We start from the raw sequence: 17,943 nt of genomic DNA on the forward strand, positions 1-17,943 counted from the left end.
GCAGCAGGAAGTCACAGGCTGGCTGGAACAGGCAGAGAGGAGACACAGACGACGTGCAGATACATGTCTGCATAATTGTAGGTGGGTCCTGCGAAAATAATGTCGCAGGACCCATGTGGCCGACTCCAACGCTCCCCCTTCTCGTTGCCTAAGGGGTTGGGAGAGCACCGGAGCCCTCTGCAGAAGTGGCAAGCGCTGCTAATGCAGAGAGGAGCCCTTTCCATCCAAGAAATTAGTACCTACGTTCTTCGCAGGGAAAGGGTTAAGATATACATGTGATGTAAACAGTATGATGTAGACAATGCTATTCTAAGACCGTTTGCAGTGTTTTGATACGCAACTGTCTGATGCAAAGTTATTGCTATTGGTGAGGCTTTATTACCCTAGCCACCGGGTAATATTTTGGAAGTCAAAATGGAGGGCAGCCATTCAAGCTGGAAAAAAGTGAAAAGGCACAGGTTAGATAGTAGATAACAGATAGAACACCATTGTATTGGACAGGACTTATCTGTTATGTGCTATATAACCTGTGCCATTTTTTTACAGCTTGAATGGCTGCCCCCATGGCTACAGAGCAGCTTATTTATATAGTCTATAGTAGTCTTTCTTTGTAGTAAATTACATTTACACTCACCCCTGCTCCCTTTGCTAAGTATATCAGACAGACTGCTGAGGATTCAGTGTGCCTGCATTCATACAAAGCTCCTCAGGCTGTGGTTATCAAAGACTAGAAAAAGAAAAAAAAATGTAGGGCACATTTCCTCATAAAGTATAGTAAAAAACACTGTTTATTATTACATTAAAAACACAAATGTAAAGAATTATGTGCTAAATTTGGTTCCGTTTAAATATATTAACAGAGGTAAACCCCACTAATAAAGAGCATCAAAAACCTTTGTATTAAGCCTATGCTATATGGTGCATATTTCTTTAGCGGATTCTTTCAAAATTACACTTCAAACCTCTCACCCAAAATAGGTGGTGACCCAGGTGTGTAAACCCCCGGTCCTGCCCCTGGGTTCACTTATGTCGTAAACAGTCTCAAGGGTAATAAACGAGAAGAAACTCGCCAGATCAGACGGGTGGCCTGTAGCTTTAGGTGAGTCACAGTCAGTAGAAAAGATTTGACGAGCACTCCATTCACCCGTTCGATTAAAAGAAGTAAATGTTTATTTCAGCATATTAAAAGCATCCATTCCCTGATGCGTTTCGTATATTCCGATATGCTACGTATAATGAAATAAACATTTACTTCTTTTAATCGAACGGGTGAATGGAGTGCTCGTCAAATCTTTTCTACTGACTGCTTTAAGGAGCAAACCAAAGAACTACTGGCTAGAAAGCTGACGCACTACCCTGTTGGCCATCCAAGCCTGTCACTGCCAATGTGAATTTGGATACGTGTTCAAGTTTGGGTCTAAATCTATAACTAAGCCTATGTCATTGGGCTTTTTATTTTATTTATTTTAGTAACTACAAATATTCCTTGAACCTTAAGATTAAACAAAAGACAACAATGAAAACAATAAGGTTATATTTATCTTTTTTATCAAAAGGCTATAAAGTAGAAGGTAATAGCATTAGCATATATAAAAATCTTAAACAAGGTTGCCAGTTCAAAACTATAAACCACATCCTTTGGTAATTCTAAAACAAAATCAAAATTAAACTAAATGAACCAAAAAACATTTGGAAAACAACTTACTGTATATATTAATTGAACCTGGGGCATAGCTGTAGATTACTGTTAAATACAATCCAAAAATAAAATATTGTTCTAAACCAAATTTCTTTTGCCAGATCCTCCTTCATAGAAGCTTTGATTATTTTCAGTGCTTGTTTACTCCAGATTAAAATGATGTATGAATGTCAGGTTGCAGCTGGAATTCACACTAGTGAAATAGCTACACACTGGGCTTTATTCTTACTTTATAATTACTTTTATCTGTGAAATAGGACATTGCTTATTGGATTTTTTTTTTTTTTTTTTTTTTTTTTGCAATTTAAGGTTATGAGGAGTTGGAGTCTGTACATTTAGCAATCCAGATACTCAAAATTGCTTCCGACTCCAACTCCACAGCTCTTGTTACAACCAACATCAGAAAAAATAGCTTGAATCCTTGGATGATGGCAAAGATTCAGATATCATTATAATCAACTCTTTCAGCATTTTTGTCATATATAGTAACATAGTAAGTAAGGTTGAAAAAAGACACACATCCATCAAGTTCAACCTTTTAGTTTCTTTTTTTTTTTTATCTGCCTAACTGCTAGTTGATCCAGAGGAAGGCATAAAACCCATCTGAAGCCTCTCCAATTTGCCTCAGATGGGGAAAAAATCCTTCCCGACTATCTCCCATAACCCTGTATTCCCTCACTTGCTAAAAAGCAATCCAACCCCTTCTTAAAGCTTTCTAATGTATCAGCCTGTACAACCGATTCAGGGAGAGAATTCCACATCTTCACAGCTCTCACTGTAAAAAAAAACCCTTCCAAATATTTAGGTGGAACCTATTTTCTTCTAATCAGAATGGGTGACCTTGTGTCAGCTGGAAAGACCTACTGGCAAATAAAGCATTAGAGAGATTATTATACGATCCCCTTATATATTTATACATAGCTATCATATCACCCCTTAAGTGCCTCTTCTCCAGCGTGAACATCTCCAATTTTGCCAGTCTTTACTCATAGCTAACATTTTCCATACCTTTTACCAGCTTAGTTGCCCTTCTCTGTACCCTCTCTAATACAATAATGCCCTGTTTGAGTGTTGGAGACCAAAACTGTACAGCATATTCTAGATGGTGCCTTACAAGTGCTCTATACAGTGGAAGAATGACCCCTCCTCCCGTGACTCTATGCCCCTTTTAATACAGCTCAAGACCTTATTTGCCCTTGATGCTGCTGACTGGCATTGCTTGCTACAGCATACCTACCAACATAAACTGAAATTGCTTCCAGAAGAATTCTTAAAGGAATTGTTCAGTATAAGAATAAAAACTGGGTAAATAGATAGGCTGTGCAAAATAAAAAATGTTTTTAATATAGTGAGTTAGCCAAAAACGTAATGTATAAAGGCTGGAGTGACAGGATGTGTAACATAATAGCCAGAACACTAATTTCTGCTTTTTGGCTCTCTTGGTTGCCACTGATTGGTTACCAGGCAGTAAACAATAAGTGACTTAAGGGGGGGGGGGCACATGGGTTATAACTGTTGCTTTTGAATCTAAGCTGCATGCTAAGGATCAATTGCAAATTCACTGAACAGTTATGTCCAATGTGGCCCCCCTTCAAGTCACTGACTAACTCAGAATTAGAGCGCTGAAAAGCAGGAAGTAGTGTTCTGGCTATTATGTTAGACATCCAGTCACTCCAGCCTTTATACATAGGCCTATAGGAGGTACTAATCTCTGTCCTTTTACTTTACCGCAGGTCAGTGCCTATGGATTCATCACCCCAAACTATGGGAAGTTTTCAGATCACTATTATGATATGTCCTTCAGAAAGATTGTATTCTACATGAACCACAGTTTTCTAAGGGAGATGCGACTGTGGCAAAAACTTCATAAAGCTAGGGTAATAAAACTCTACATGAGAGACTGAGTTTGAATGAAGAGGCAGTTACAATACATCATCCAGATCAATGCCCTGTGTCTTTTCCTTGCATTTTGGACAATAGCTGCTCTCACTCTCACTGATGCAACTGGCAGCATTTACTACTGTCTATTTCTACACCAGATTCAATATGCTAAAGTACACAATTTAATTGTAGTTAAGTGTGTCAACAACAAACTAGCAAACAAACCACTCTCTGTTATCCTGTCTAATTCAATGTAGATGTCACTGACTTTGGCACTCTTTGATTTGTTTATTAATGAAAGGAAAATGTTTAAGCAGAGCACAATAGAAGTTGTATTTGTTTTGAAATCATCTGCCTTACCAAATTAAGGTGGCCATACACTATTAGATATGCTCACTAACCGCTAGGCGATATCGGCTGAATCCGAATGTTCAGATGCTGCGAATGGGCACCAACGGGTCACAGGACTGTATCAGCTAGCTGATACAGTCCTGGATCGCAAAAAAAAAAATCAAACCTGCCCGATTGATATATGTTCTGATATTGATCGGGAGGACCCGTTGGGAGCCCCCACACATGGGCAGATAAGCTGTCGAATCGGTCTAAAGGACCGATATCGGCAGCTTTAATCTGCCCGTGTATGGCCACCTTTATTTAAAGCACAGGCAGACTCTTTAAGTGGATTATTTGGAGTCACTACTGTTAAAAGCACTTTGCACAATTGTACAGACTAGTTGTTTTAGTTACAGAAATGTGGTGTTTCTGTTGTATCACTTTGTAATACCTCAGGGGTTTTACCAAATGTTCATATAAGGAAATGTAATGTCCCACATTCTGAGAGACGGAGAAGGACTGGAAGACTACAATGTGAACCTTGTGTCAGTCATTACACAACACTGTAAGAAAGGATTGAGATGGGGCATAAAACCATCACCTTTGCATTCCCTGGTGTTACTACAGAGAAAAGAAAACTGAGTGTTGGAATCTTATAGAAACTTGTACCACAAAAATGTGATTTTGGTGAATGAATTGGTGACACTGACATAACTATAGATGAAGCACATACCTCCCAACTGTCCCTTTTTTGGAGGGACAGTCCCTCTTTTGACAGCTCAACGGGCAGTCCCTCATTTGTACTGTAAAGTCCCTCTTTTCTCTGCACTGAACAGCCAGAAAAAGAAACGAAGTATTTCACTTGAGGTTCAATGTTGATAAATGCAAGGTTATGCACTTTGGCAAAAATAATATAAATGCAAGTTATACACTAAATGGCGATGTGTTGGGAGTTTCCTTAAATGAAAAGGATCTAGGGGTCTTTGTAGATAACACGTTGTCTAATTCTGGGCAGTGTCATTCTGTGGCTACTAAAGCAAATAAAGTTCTGTCTTGCATAAAAAAGGGCATTAACTCAAGGGATGAAAACATAATTATGCCTCTTTATAGGTCCCTGGTAAGGCCTCATCTGGAGTATGTAGTTCAGTTTTGGACTCCAGTCCTTAAGAGGGATATAAATGAGCTGGAGAGAGTGCAGAGACGTGCAACTAAATTGGTTAGAGGGACGGAAGACTTAAATTATGAGGGTAGACTGTCAAGGTTGGGGTTGTTTTCTCTGGAAAAAAGGCGCTTGCGAGGGGACATGATTACACTTTACAAGTACATTAGAGGACATTATAGACAAATGGCAGGGGACCTTTTTACCCATAAAGTGGATCACCGTACCAGAGGCCACCCCTTTAGACTAGAAGAAAAGATCTTTCATTTGAAGCAACGTAGAGGGTTCTTCACAGTCAGGACAATGAGGTTGTGGAATGCACTGCCGGGTGATGTTGTGATGGCTGATTCAGTTAATGCCTTTAAGAATGGCTTGGATGATTTTTTGGACAGACATAATATTAAAGGCTATTGTGATACTAAACTCTATAGTTAATATAGGTATGGGTATATAGAATTTTAATTAAAAGTAGGGAGGGGTGTGTGTATGGATGCTGGGTTTTCATTTGGAGGGGTTGAACTTGATGGACTTTGTCTTTTTTCAACCCAATTTAACTATGTAACTATGTAACTTAATTGGCTTTTAGCAGAGAGCCCAGAACAGCTAACAGGTGCAAATAAGATACTTTGTAACAATTTTGAGACACAAAAACACAGTTTAGATGAGGAGAAATATTTTCAAACTTTCATAACCTGCCAAATTTTGTAAAACAAACATGGTAATTAGGGGGTGTGGCCACATAAAGGGGTGTGGTTAAAAAATTGCTGCGCTATGTGCTGAAAAAAATTTTTTGTCCCTCTTTTTACTTCTAAAATGTTGGGAGGTATGGAAGCAGACCCTGCAGTCCAAGGGGGCCAGAGGAACAGGGGGCCTAGACTGTGGAGTCTGCTTCCTCTAATAAAACTCCCCTCCTCCCTAGCCGCTCTCTTACCTGCGTCGAGGAAGGGGGAAGCAAGTCAGGCAGAAATGGGCAGAGGCGGGGTGGGGAGTAGGCGGGGCAGGATAGGAAGTGGGTGGGAGAATGGGGATGGGAGTGCGCCATGCCCCTCAGAAAATTTTTACAGGGGGGGGCCTCTAGTGATGCCACTGGTGGGTGATTGACATTTTGAGTTAATTCAATAACATTTTCTTGTAGATTAAATGACAATATCTGACAGAGGTAGTTATGTTGTAACCCAGAGTAGCCAATCATCAGTTAGCTTTTTCAGTTTATTGCAGGGGTGTCCAACCTGTGGCCCGAGGGCCGCATGTGTCCCAGGATGGATATGAAAGCAGCCCAGCTTGAAACGCTTGGTTCCAGAGGAAACGTCATGTTGCAAAGGATATAGGAGGAGGGGGACTCTGTCCATTGCAAAGTTAGTAATAATAATATAATACGAAGTCTATTTAATATCCAGGTGTCCCATATCCCAGTGTATAGCTCCATCTGGTTATCCTACTGGTATTGTAGTTCTTTTTTATGTATTTTCTTTACTTTTACAAATCAAAAGTGGTTGTGTATTTCATGTGTGGCCCCTGACAGTTTTTTGTTTTTCCAATGTGGCCCAGCAAAGCCAAAAGGTTGGACACCCCTGGTTTACTGCATTAAGAATAATGAAAGCTAACATTTGATTTCTGCTGACTGGATTAGAGCAAACTTTGCTTTGGCTAATACATTATGTCCTATGGGGCAAATATGTTATATGCTGGGACTTCAAACAAGGTATGGGATCTATTATCTGGAAACACACAATCCAGAAAAGTCCAAAACATGGCAATATTCTCCTATTCAATCAAACATTTCTGTGTTCATTTCCTTTTTTCTGTAATAATAAAACAGTACCTTGTACCTGATGAATTCATGTCAATGCCTGTAGCATAGGTTTTTTTTTCTATAATTGACTTTGTAAGGATTTGTAATATATCTGCTTTGATATTAATCAAATCTTAGGTCTGAGACAAGTAAAAGCATAAGATTTCGGGTTAACCTTATTACATTAACAAAACAATTGTATTTTTTTGGGGGGTTTAAATGTTTCTGCAGCCATAAGACATTGTGTTCCAAGTTACAGAAAGCTCCCTTATGTAGTTATCCCCAGGTCCCAATCATTCTGGATAATAGATCCAAAACCTGTTAATGGTTGGCTATTAAAATTTGGAGCTTCTAATATAACTTGAGGGCAAGGGCAGGAAGCAAACAATGGAATGTGTCAGTCTTGTTAAATATGATATATTTCAATTTTTTTTTTTTTAAAGCAAATGACAATTTTTCCTAAATGTCCCCCAAGTGCCTTTGACAGTTTCAGGGGAATAACATTGTAATAGAAGCAAACTTTTTCCATATCTAGTAACCAATAGCGATCAAGTTGCAGATTACTAATTGGTTGAAGTAAGTTACAAGGCTGGAACGAAGATTGCACCTGTTGTTACATTACCCTGAACAAACATTGTACCTGTTATTTTACTGTAACCCCTGCTGTTTTTAACAATTGCTGCCTTCCTTCCTCATCCTCTGCCAAGTATATGCCTTGTACCAATGGGCTGAGCTATTTTTTGTACTTTGGTTCTGTTTAAGCCACCAAATTATTATTTAACTATTTATTTCTATCGGCTCTGCAATTTCAAACTGTTTAGTTTATCTGGGCCCACAAACATATAATGTATCATAATAACCCAGAATCAAAGGGCCCATTTTCAAAGCAAGTGAAATGTGTAAATTGCAAAATGTTATGTTTTTTTTACCCACAAAAAAAAAGAAAAAAAAAAGAAAGAAAGCATTCCTTTCCAAAATTCCAGCGTAATTGCATGCCTAAAAAATAGCTTACATTTCAACTTGTGCAATTGATTGAGCCAGTGTGGGTGCAAATTCTTCTTGTACCACATCCATTTTTGTGTTTTGCACTACACCTCTTGTTTGAAAGTGAGCTTTCAAATGAAATGAATAAATCAGTTCAGAATAAAGTTAATAAAAAAAGATTTATAAAATGCCATTAAAATATTTTGTTGTTTTTGTTTTTTATTTGAAAAATCTTTCAAAACATAAAATCACATTGTGCAACTTTACACAATGAATGTGCAACGAAAGATTCAGAAATATAATACAGCGCATTAAAGGATAACTAAACCATAACCCTCCTCCACTGCCCCCCTCCAAGCTCCCTCCACCGCAGCATCTATTCTTCTCAAAGTTTGCCTGTATGCACAGTTCAGCAGCAGAGTTTAAAGGCACTATCTTCTGTCTGTTTTGAATCTTTTTCTGTGAGATCAGATCTTGGAGGAGCATACTCAGTTAAATCTATGTCCTGAATCAGCTTCTATTGCGCATGCTCCCGCAAGATCCATATTGCCAACTGACAAAAGAGGATTAGAAGAGAGAAGGAAGATGTCACTTTTGAACTCCGATGCGCGACTCTGCAGATTTATATAGCAGGTCAGGATACAGGGAGACTCCTGAAAAGATAGATGCTGCGGGGAGGGAGCTTGGAGGGGGGGGGGGCAGTGGAGGAGAGTTAGGGGTTAGTTCACCTTTAAGGATCATTTAAAAAATGCAAAAGGTAAAGAGAAAAAGAAAGGTAGTCACTCTCCGCTAAGTAACCTTAAAGTGAAGAGGCCGTGGGGAAGTGTCCCATCCTATCTGTAATAAATGCAAGGTTGCCATATTTCCTGAAATTGGGTATGCTAATCTAATACTGGTTAATCTTTCCATTATAATATGCAATAAACTAACTGGAGCTGGGCTTTTGTGAGGTCTTCCTGGACAGTGCTGTGCACGAAGCACAGAAAAAAACAAGTTATATACTCTAGACAGGGAGTCCCCAACCTTTTATACCTTTGAGCCACATTCAAATATAAAAAGAGTTTGGGAGCAACAGATGCATGAAAAAAGTTCCTGGAGGTGCCAAATAATGGTTGTGATTGGCTATTTGGTAGCCCCTGTGTGAACTGGCAGCATATAAGAGGCTCTGTTTGACAGCACACCTGTTTTTATGCAACCAAAACTTGCCTCCACACCAAAAATAAGCACTTACTTTGAAGCCACTGGGAGCAACATCCAAGGGGTTGTTGAGCAACCTGTTGCTTGTGAGACACTGGTTGGGGATCACTGCCCTAGAGCAAAAGCTGATGGCCTGGGGACATGCCCAACATATTTGTTCCATAACCCCAAAATAGGACACCCACAGAAACAATTGCCATTAGCTGTTGGAGCCATAATTCTAGCTGAAGTCAATTACCATCTAAACTGCTTCCAGCATTACTCTGTTAATGGAAGTATGTTTCAGATTTTCTCAAAGCTTATACCTTTGTTGGCAGTGGCATTAATTCTTATACTGTAACATGTTTCTGCCAGTGGGCTCAGACACTCCTTTTAGATCAGTACAGATAAGTCATAGTGCCCCCATTTTAGTGGGGTCTCATGCACAAGATGAAGGTTTACTGGGCGTATTTGCATGATAATAGAACATGAGAAGAAAGCAGGCAGCAGAAGTGCACATTGGTGGTGCTGTGAAGGTTGGTGAGACAACAATTAAGAAAGCAGAGGCAAAGATAACTTATATTCATATTTTTTTGAAAATATAATGTATAAGCTTCATAAAACGGAAATAAAACACTCTAAATATACTAAATTAAACACTGTACCATGTACAGTGTGTATTAATAACATTACTCTTCACTCTCCCTGTTTTAGCAACCTGTCTCACCCATAATACTGTACGAAACAAATTTTTGTACGATATTCAGTGTGTGTATGGTGGGAGACGAGCTGACTGATATAACCAGAAGGCTTTAGCTCGTCGATTGGGGCGGCTGAAAAATTTTGATCAGGCCCCTTTGAAGGCACCCGAACATCGGCATAGAGGCAGGGCAGACAATTACTTTCACTTTCCATTCAGCACTTCCTATAAATCGCTGCTCTCTCCACATTCCCCTGTTCTCCTTACCATTACCAGGGCATGGGGATGGACATCAGGTCCCCCATTCTGGTGCACAAACAAGATTCTCAGCTGATGCAAGGTTTGTTGTAATAACAGTGTCCACAAAATGGCTCCTGCCTGCTTGCTGTAATTATGAATTCCCAGACTGGAGGAAACAAGATTCAAATAATTTATATAGTGTAACTAAAGTTCATTTTGCTTGACTGATGTGATAAAATAGGATTATGAATAATTTTTTGGGTGACGGGTCCCCTTTAATACATTATTGCATTTTTTGCCTAGAAGCTGTATTAGAGCTCACTCTTTCAAAATAACCAGCTCTGATGGAAATTCTGTTTCTCTGCATGCATGGTATGTGATTCATTTTGTTAGATTTTGTTTGTGTTGCAGTTGGTTATTTGAGTTAGCTCTAAAACATCTGCTAGGGAGCCCCCCCCCTAAAATACATATTAGACCTACCTGTCAATCAGAATCTGACCCAGACCTCAGCATGAAGAGTGGCAGGTTGGTGAAAGTGAGATACTAAAGAGTAACAAGATTATTATATATATATATATATATATATATATATATATATTTATATATATATTTCAGTGAGATGAATCTTATATTAAATTTTCATTTTGTGATAGATCCCCTTTAAGGTGTGGAGAATACAATGATACAATTTTGTTCTTGACCTTATATGTGCCCTATAAGTTTTTCTGAAAATTTTCAGTATTATGAAACAATACCTCAGTAAAAGAAAATTCTGGTTGTAAACAAAAATTGGTTTAGTCAGACTCTTCCTATAAAAATCAAAAGGAATGTATCAGTATTACTACACAAGCATGGCAATCACTTTTTTCTGGTACAGAAGTGTCCCCACCTTGAGGTGAACTCTAAGCCATTGATAAATATGACTCTAAAAATCTCATAGAAATTAATTCTAGTGGTAGAATTTGACTCTCAGGGGGGGCACATTTACTTAGCTCGAGTGAAGGATTAGAATAAAAAATACTTTGAATTTCAAAGTATTTTAATGGCTACTTCGACCATCGAATTGGCTACTTCGACCTTCGACTACGACTTCGATCGAAGTACTGTCTCTTTAAAAAAAACTTTGACCACCTACTTCAGCCACCTTAAACCTACCAAGATACAATGTTAGCCTATGGAGAAGGTCCCCATAAGCTTTCTTAGTATTTTTTTATCGAGGAAAATTTTTTGATCGATGAATTAAAATCCTTCGAATCGTTCAATTCGAAGGATTTTTCCTACGAGCGTTCGAACGATTGAATTGTAGTAAATCCTTCGACTTCGATATTCAAAGTAGAAGGATTTCACTTCGACGGTCGAATATCGAGTAACCCTCGATATTCGACCAATAGTAAATGTGCCCCTAGGAGAATATAAAGAGACCACAGTTTGCTTTTTCACAAATATGAACCACTTATGCATGGGGCACCACCTTTCTGAAAGAAAAATTCAGCATCAGTAGGGGAGGGGTGGGATCATGAAAGGGCAATGGGGATGGGGAGAAATCTTTCATAGCTCAAGAAGCTGAGCTGTAAGTACTATTTATTGTAAATTTACCACCAATATATAATGTATTTGCTGGTAAATACATTACCAGTAACTTTGTAATATCAGCCCCAGCCTTGGCTTTTATTTTATAGCTTAGCCAGTGAATTACAAGCCAGGTAGCAACCCTATTTACATAATGCTTTACAAAGATTTTACATCAGTCCTTGCCTTAGCGGAGCATACAGTATGAAGCCTCCATCACATTGCATACACTGAACAAGTGAACTCAGGATCACAGCACTGAAGTCCTACCCACTGAACGACCACTGTAAGAAACATACCTGGTGGTCTAGCGCCTCTGTGCAATGGCGCGAATCTGCACAGTATAAATTGCCCATTCTTTCCACAGCACCTTGCCCCTGATAGAACTCTGTTTCTAGTGGTTTCTGAGCCTAGTGCATCTGATCCTGTTATTCTGATTATCTTGACCCTGCCTGTATCCTGACTACTCTGAACTCTGAATCCTGACCCAGCCTGAACTTTGACCACTCTCTTGCCTGATCCCATCTGTCTGATTGATACCCGGTTTTGACCCATAGCCTGTCTGACGATCCTTGATATCCGCCTGCCTCGACCCAGCCTGTCTGACCTTCCACCTGCCTAATCCTTCGTACCGTGACCTTCGTCCCAAAAGACTCTGCTAACAGCCGTGCCCCTTTGCCAGCCAGAACATCTCGCCTTGTACCCCTCGTTAAGTCCAGGTGGCACCCAAGTAAGCTGAGGGCTCCTCCCAAAGCCCAATGGTGGTCACACTACTGGTGAAGCCGAGCCGAGACCAGGGTACTTGGCACTTGTTCTGGTATTTTTTGCCTGTCGTGACATTATCACGGGCCCATGGAGGTCGAAAGTCATGACGATGTTGCTGCTGCTTCTCCTACCGCTTCAGTTCCTCCAACTACCACCGAAGCTCTTCTTTCCACCTTGTTGCAGCGCTTGTAGGACCATGAGCGGAAGCAGAACTACCTTCTGCAGGGTTATCATGATCTAACCCATCAGCTGGAGACTCTGCAAACTCTACAGCAGCTGCCAGTCCTTGACCCTGCTCCTCCTGTTCTTCTGCTATGTGGGGCAACTCTACCAGGCTCCATGAACCCAAAATCGTGTTCCCCGAGAGATTTAGCGGGGACGGAACTACATTTTTTGTCTTTAAAGAGGCATGTAAATTGTACCTTAGTTTCCATCCTCACTCATTCCCATCTGGTGAGGAGGAAGTAAGGTTTGTAATGACCCTGTTATTGGGTGACGTCCAAATTTGGGCCCTGAGGCTGCCTTCTTCCGACCCTGCTCGTTATTCCCTAGACACATTTTTTGACAGCATGGCAATTCTTTACGATGATCGGGATTGTGCTTCTTCTGGCGATTCCGCGATTCATAAGTTGCGCCAGGGGAAAAGAGATGCGGAGGTGTACTGCACCGAGTTCCGCCGGTGGGCAGTGGAAACTGGGTGGAACGATTTGGCTCTACGGAGTCAGTTCCGTTTGGGGTTATCTGACTCAGTAAAGGATAGTCTTGTTAATTACCCCCTATCTTCCAACCTGGACGATCTTATATCTCTGGCCATCCAGGTAGATAGGAGACAGAGGGAGAGAAGGGATGGTTCTACTTATTCTGGGGTTACTAATGTAAAATCTAATATGGTGACCAATGTTATGATTTCTAACCCCTCTGTGCCTCTGCCTCAGGAGGAGCCTATGCAGTTAGGTATATCCCATCTAACTCCTGAGGAGAAGGCACGCAGGCGTCTCCAAAGTTTATGTATATTCTGTGGGGAAAAGGGTAATTTCTTAAATCTTTGCCCTAGAAGGAAAGGGAGGCTCCCTAACCTAAATGGAGAAGGGGAGCTCCATTTGGGTGCAGGAGTCTCCTCTCCCCAATCTGCCTCCAAGGTTTTGATTCCGGTTAAACTAACCTGGCCTACGGGCTCTGTCAAGGTGTCCGCATTTGTGGATTCTGGGGCGGAGGGAAATTTTCTGGATGCTGCTTTTGCAGCCAAATACAAGATTCCTTTGGTTTCCCTAACTATCCCCATGAGAATATGGGCAGTGGATAAGAGACCCTTAGGGTCAGGTGTGGTTTCCAAGCAAACCGCTTCTCTCTCTATGTGTATAAACAATGTGCATTGCGAGGAGATAGCGTTGTACCTTATAGAAGGTGCTACCTCTCCTCTCATTTTGGGGTTACCATGGCTCCAGAGGCATAACCCTCTGATTGACTGGGTTTCGAGGGAGGTAATTCAATGGGGGTCTGTGTGGTGGGGTATGCTTTCCCTCAGTAGTTGCAACTACATCCCTTGAGGGGTTACCTGCTGCATATGCAGAATATGCTGATGTGTTTTCTAAAAAGGCAGCTGAAACCCTACCCCCACACCGGCAGTATGACTGCCCAATTGATTTGATCCCCGGGTCCACTCCTCCTCGTTGTAGAACCTACCCTCTTTCATTGCTGGAAGCCCAGGCCATGAAAGAGTATATAAAGGAAAATCTTGAGAGGGGTTTTTATCAGACCTTCTAGTTCCCCTGCAGGGGTGGGTTTCTTTTTTGTTGGGAAAAAAGATGGTGGTCTTCGTCCCTGTATCGACTATAGGGGGCTCAATAAGATCACCATAAAGAACCGCTATCCTCTCCCTTTAATTTCTGAACTTTTTGATCAGGTTAAAAGAGCTAAGGTCTTTACCAAACTTGATCTTAGGGGACGAGTGGAAGACAGCGTTTAACACCAGGGATGGCCACTACGAGTATCTTGTAATGCCTTTTGGTCTCTGTAATGCCCCCGCAGTGTTCCAGGAGTTTGTCAATGACATCTTCTGGGACCTGCTGGGGATCTTCGTAGTGGTCTACCTAGATGATATTCTTATTTTTTCCTCCATGAAAGAATATTTAAATCATGTTTGTGAAGTCTTACGAAGGCTAAGGGGAAATAATCTTTATGCGAAACTAAAGAAATATACTTTTGGGGTTTCTTCTGTTCAGTTTTTGGGGTTTAAAATTTCCAGCAAGGGTCTAGAAATGGATCCAGGCAAGGTGAGAGCAGTCCTGGATTGGATCCAACCCCTTTTGTTACGTGCAACCCAAAGGTTTCTTGGTTTTGCTAATTATTATGGTCAGTTTATTAAGAATTTTTCCCGCATTGTGGCCCCCATCACTAATTTAACTAAGAAGGGCGCTGACCCCAGCATGTAGCCTCCTGAGGCTGTTCAAGCTTTTCAATTCCTCAAAAAGGAGTTCAGTTCTGCCCCAATCCTTCGTCACCCTGACACTGCGCTTCCATTTAGTGTGGAGGTTGACACCTCTGAGGTGGGAGCTGGGGCAGTCCTTTCTCAAAGGTACCCGACTACCAACAAGTTGCATCCCTGTGCTTTCTTCTCCAGGAAGTTTTCATCCGCAGAGGTGAATTATGATATAGGTAACAGGGAATTATTGGCAGTCAAATGGGCCTTTGAGGAATGGCGGCACCTCCTGGAGGGTGCAAAACATCTGGTGACGGTCTATACTGACCACAAGAATTTACTATACATAGAGTCTGCTAAGCGCCTAAATCCTAGGCAGGCTAGGTGGGCTCTATTTTTCACACGGTTTAATTTCTCTCTGACTTTCAGGCCTGGGACTAAAAACACCAAGGAGGATGCACTCTCTAGGAGTTTCAAATCCATTTCTTCTGACTCTAGTGAGTGTACTCCCATTATTCCCAGGGAAATTATCATAGCAACCCTTGAATCTGACCTTTCTTCTCTATTGCTCCCTCTTCAAACATCTGCCCCTTCGGGGAGATGGTTTGTACCACAGGAATTTAGGGAGCAAGTATTGAGAGAGGTTCATGATTCTAAGATGGCAGGGCATCCAGGTATTTCGAAGACGGTGTCCTGGTTATCCCGTCATGTTTGGTGGCCATCATTCAAACAGGATGCTAAGGCCTTTGTTAATTCCTGCCCAGTCTGCCAAAGATCCAAGGCTTCTCGAAATTCTTCCCAGGGTCTGTTAATTCCCTTACCCATTCCAGAAAAACCTTGGTCCCATCTTTCAATGGATTTCATTGTTGATTTGCCCCCTTCTCAGGTGAAAACTGTGATCTGGGTGGTGGTGGATAGGTTTAGCAACATGAGCCATTTTGTTCCCCTTCCACACCTCCCTTCTGCTAAGACTTTGGCTCAATTTTTTGTTAATCACATTTTTAAGTTACATGGTTTTCCTGAAAATATTGTTTCTGACAGGGGGGTTCAGTTTGTCTCAAAGTTTTGACGTGCTTCCTGTTCTTTGGTGGGGGTTGAGTTATCTTTTTCCACTGCTTATCATCCCCAAACCAACGGCCAAACTGAGAGGGTGAACCAGTCCCTGGAGCAGTACCTCAGGTGTTATGTGTCAGACAACCAGTCCACTTGGGCGGAACTATTACCCTGGGCAGAGTTTGCATACAATAATGCTACTCATTCTTCCTCTGGGGAATCCCCTTTCTTTATTGTCTGTATTCTGTATTGTTTATGGGTTTCTGGGTCTGGTTCCCCTGTACCATCTGCCAACTCCTCTGTTGAGTTATTTTCTAAGGTTTGGTCTCAAGTGCATGAGTCTCTGTCTGCAGCTACATCAGCTCAAAAGAAAGCTGCTGACAGATCTCGTAGAGAGGCACTCAGTGGCGGAACTACCGGGGGCGCAAAGGGTGCAGCGGGACCAGGGCCTGTGCCCCTGCACCCCCGATGGGGCCCGGGTCCCTTTAGAGAATTGACTTGTGCGCCGTTCTTAGTAGAGCGTGACGCATGACGCCACCAACGGCAGCAGGACATGCCCAAGCGGCAGATCTAGAAGGAGCTGTGCCACTGCAAGCTGGCGGTGCGAGGCCACGTGGTTTCTTACATGGGACAAAGGTGAGTATCCAATACGCCATTGTTGTATGCAATTCTGCTGAGCCCTTCTACTTGTGGTGCCGGCCTCACCGGGGGCTGCGCAAAGGACCAAGCCTCGTCTTCATCACCTTATCGATGAACCGTACTACCTGTTTACTCCGTGTGGGTACCTCGTCCACCTGTACATTGAAGGATTCTGTGAGTCAATTCCAGTGGGAGTCTCTGTGCCTGCCCCGCCGCCCTTTTTGCTGCTGAATCGTCTCCCCCCCAACACTAATTCTTTGCATTTTTTTTACACAGTTCATTTCCTATTTAAATGTTTTCTGGGACTAATTTGTAGTTAAATGTAAAAAAAAACAGCTGAATAAAAAGTTCTATAGTAACGCGTGTGGGGGTTATTGCCTTGGCTATGGGGGAGCAGGAGCTACAATGGGCACCATAGGAAGGAGATGGGGGTTGGGTCCCTAACTAGGGCAGTGGGGGGTCTCTCACTAGGGGAGTGGGGGGGTCTGTCACTAGGGGAGTGGGAGCTTGTGTAATGGCGGCTATGGTTTCTTATAGGCAGTGTCTCCAGTAAGGGAGGTGGGGCAAGCACTGCACTAGGTATTAAAAAGCTGCCTGGGAGGGTGCTGCCGATATGCACTATGAGAAAGTTTGCCTCGTCTCACCTTACCAGCATAACACACCTCACTGAAGCAATTCAAGCAAAGGTGTTTTTACAGGTAGTTGAAATGCTCCATTCTTCTTATGTATTTGCAGTTTGGTTCTGTCTGTAAATATTTCATTGCAATAAGTCTGCACCTACAGTCATGCACAGTTTTACCTGTTGATTAACATGTAATATAATGACAGAGAGGCCTTGCACATGCCCCCCATAGTGTAACATTAAAGGGGTGGTTCCCCTTCAGGTTAACTTTTAGTATGTTCAACTTTTCAATTGGTCTTCATTTTTTTAATAGTTTTTGAGTTATTTCTCTCCTTCTGACTCTTTCCAGCTGGGGGTCATTAGCCCACCTAAACAGCAAATGCCTTGTAAAGCTATATATTTATTGTTATTGCTACTTTTTATTTTTTATTCAGGCTCTCTGCAATTCATATTCCAGTCTTTCAAATCAGTTCATGGTTGCTAGGGTAATGTGGACCCTAGCAACCAGACTGCTGAAATTGCAAACTGGAGAGTTACGGAATAAAAAGTTAAATAACTCAAACCGCAAATAAAAAAAGTAGGGGGGCCCAGTTGTAAATTTCTGTACCAGGGCCCTTAGGGGGCTAGTTACGCCACTGGAGGCACCCCAGTATAAAGTGGGGGATTTGGTCTGGTTATCTACCAAGAATATCAAGTTGAAGGTGCCCTCTCTCAAACTGGGTCCTAAATTCATTGGTCCATATCCCATCACCGCAATAATTAACCCTTCCTCTGGTCGTCTTAAATTGCCTGTTAATTTTAAAATTTCAGACTCATTTCCTGTTTAAACCTGCTAACAATGTCCGTTTTGTTTCTGTTCCTCCCCCAGTGTTAGTTGAAGGTCAGCCTGAATTTGAGATCCAGGAGTTCCTT

The 17,943-nt window shown here is 41.6% G+C and overlaps 1 protein-coding gene across 1 annotated transcript in view; it reads left to right on the plus strand.

Moving 5' to 3' along the window:
• abo2.L (alpha-N-acetylgalactosaminide alpha-2,6-sialyltransferase 2-like [provisional] L homeolog) overlaps positions 1 to 4,682 on the plus strand; it is a 76,359-nt gene extending 71,677 nt beyond the window's left edge. Inside the window, exon 9 of the mRNA XM_018235073.2 lies at positions 3,433 to 4,682. Coding sequence (XP_018090562.1) covers positions 3,433 to 3,603 — 171 coding nt within the window. The 3' untranslated portion in view covers positions 3,604 to 4,682. The remainder of the gene's footprint in view (positions 1 to 3,432) is intronic.
• The last annotated feature ends 13,261 nt before the right edge of the window (positions 4,683 to 17,943 follow it).

Source organism: Xenopus laevis, chromosome 9_10L (assembly GCF_017654675.1).
Source record: "Xenopus laevis strain J_2021 chromosome 9_10L, Xenopus_laevis_v10.1, whole genome shotgun sequence".
Classification (NCBI taxonomy): Eukaryota; Metazoa; Chordata; class Amphibia; order Anura; family Pipidae; genus Xenopus; species Xenopus laevis.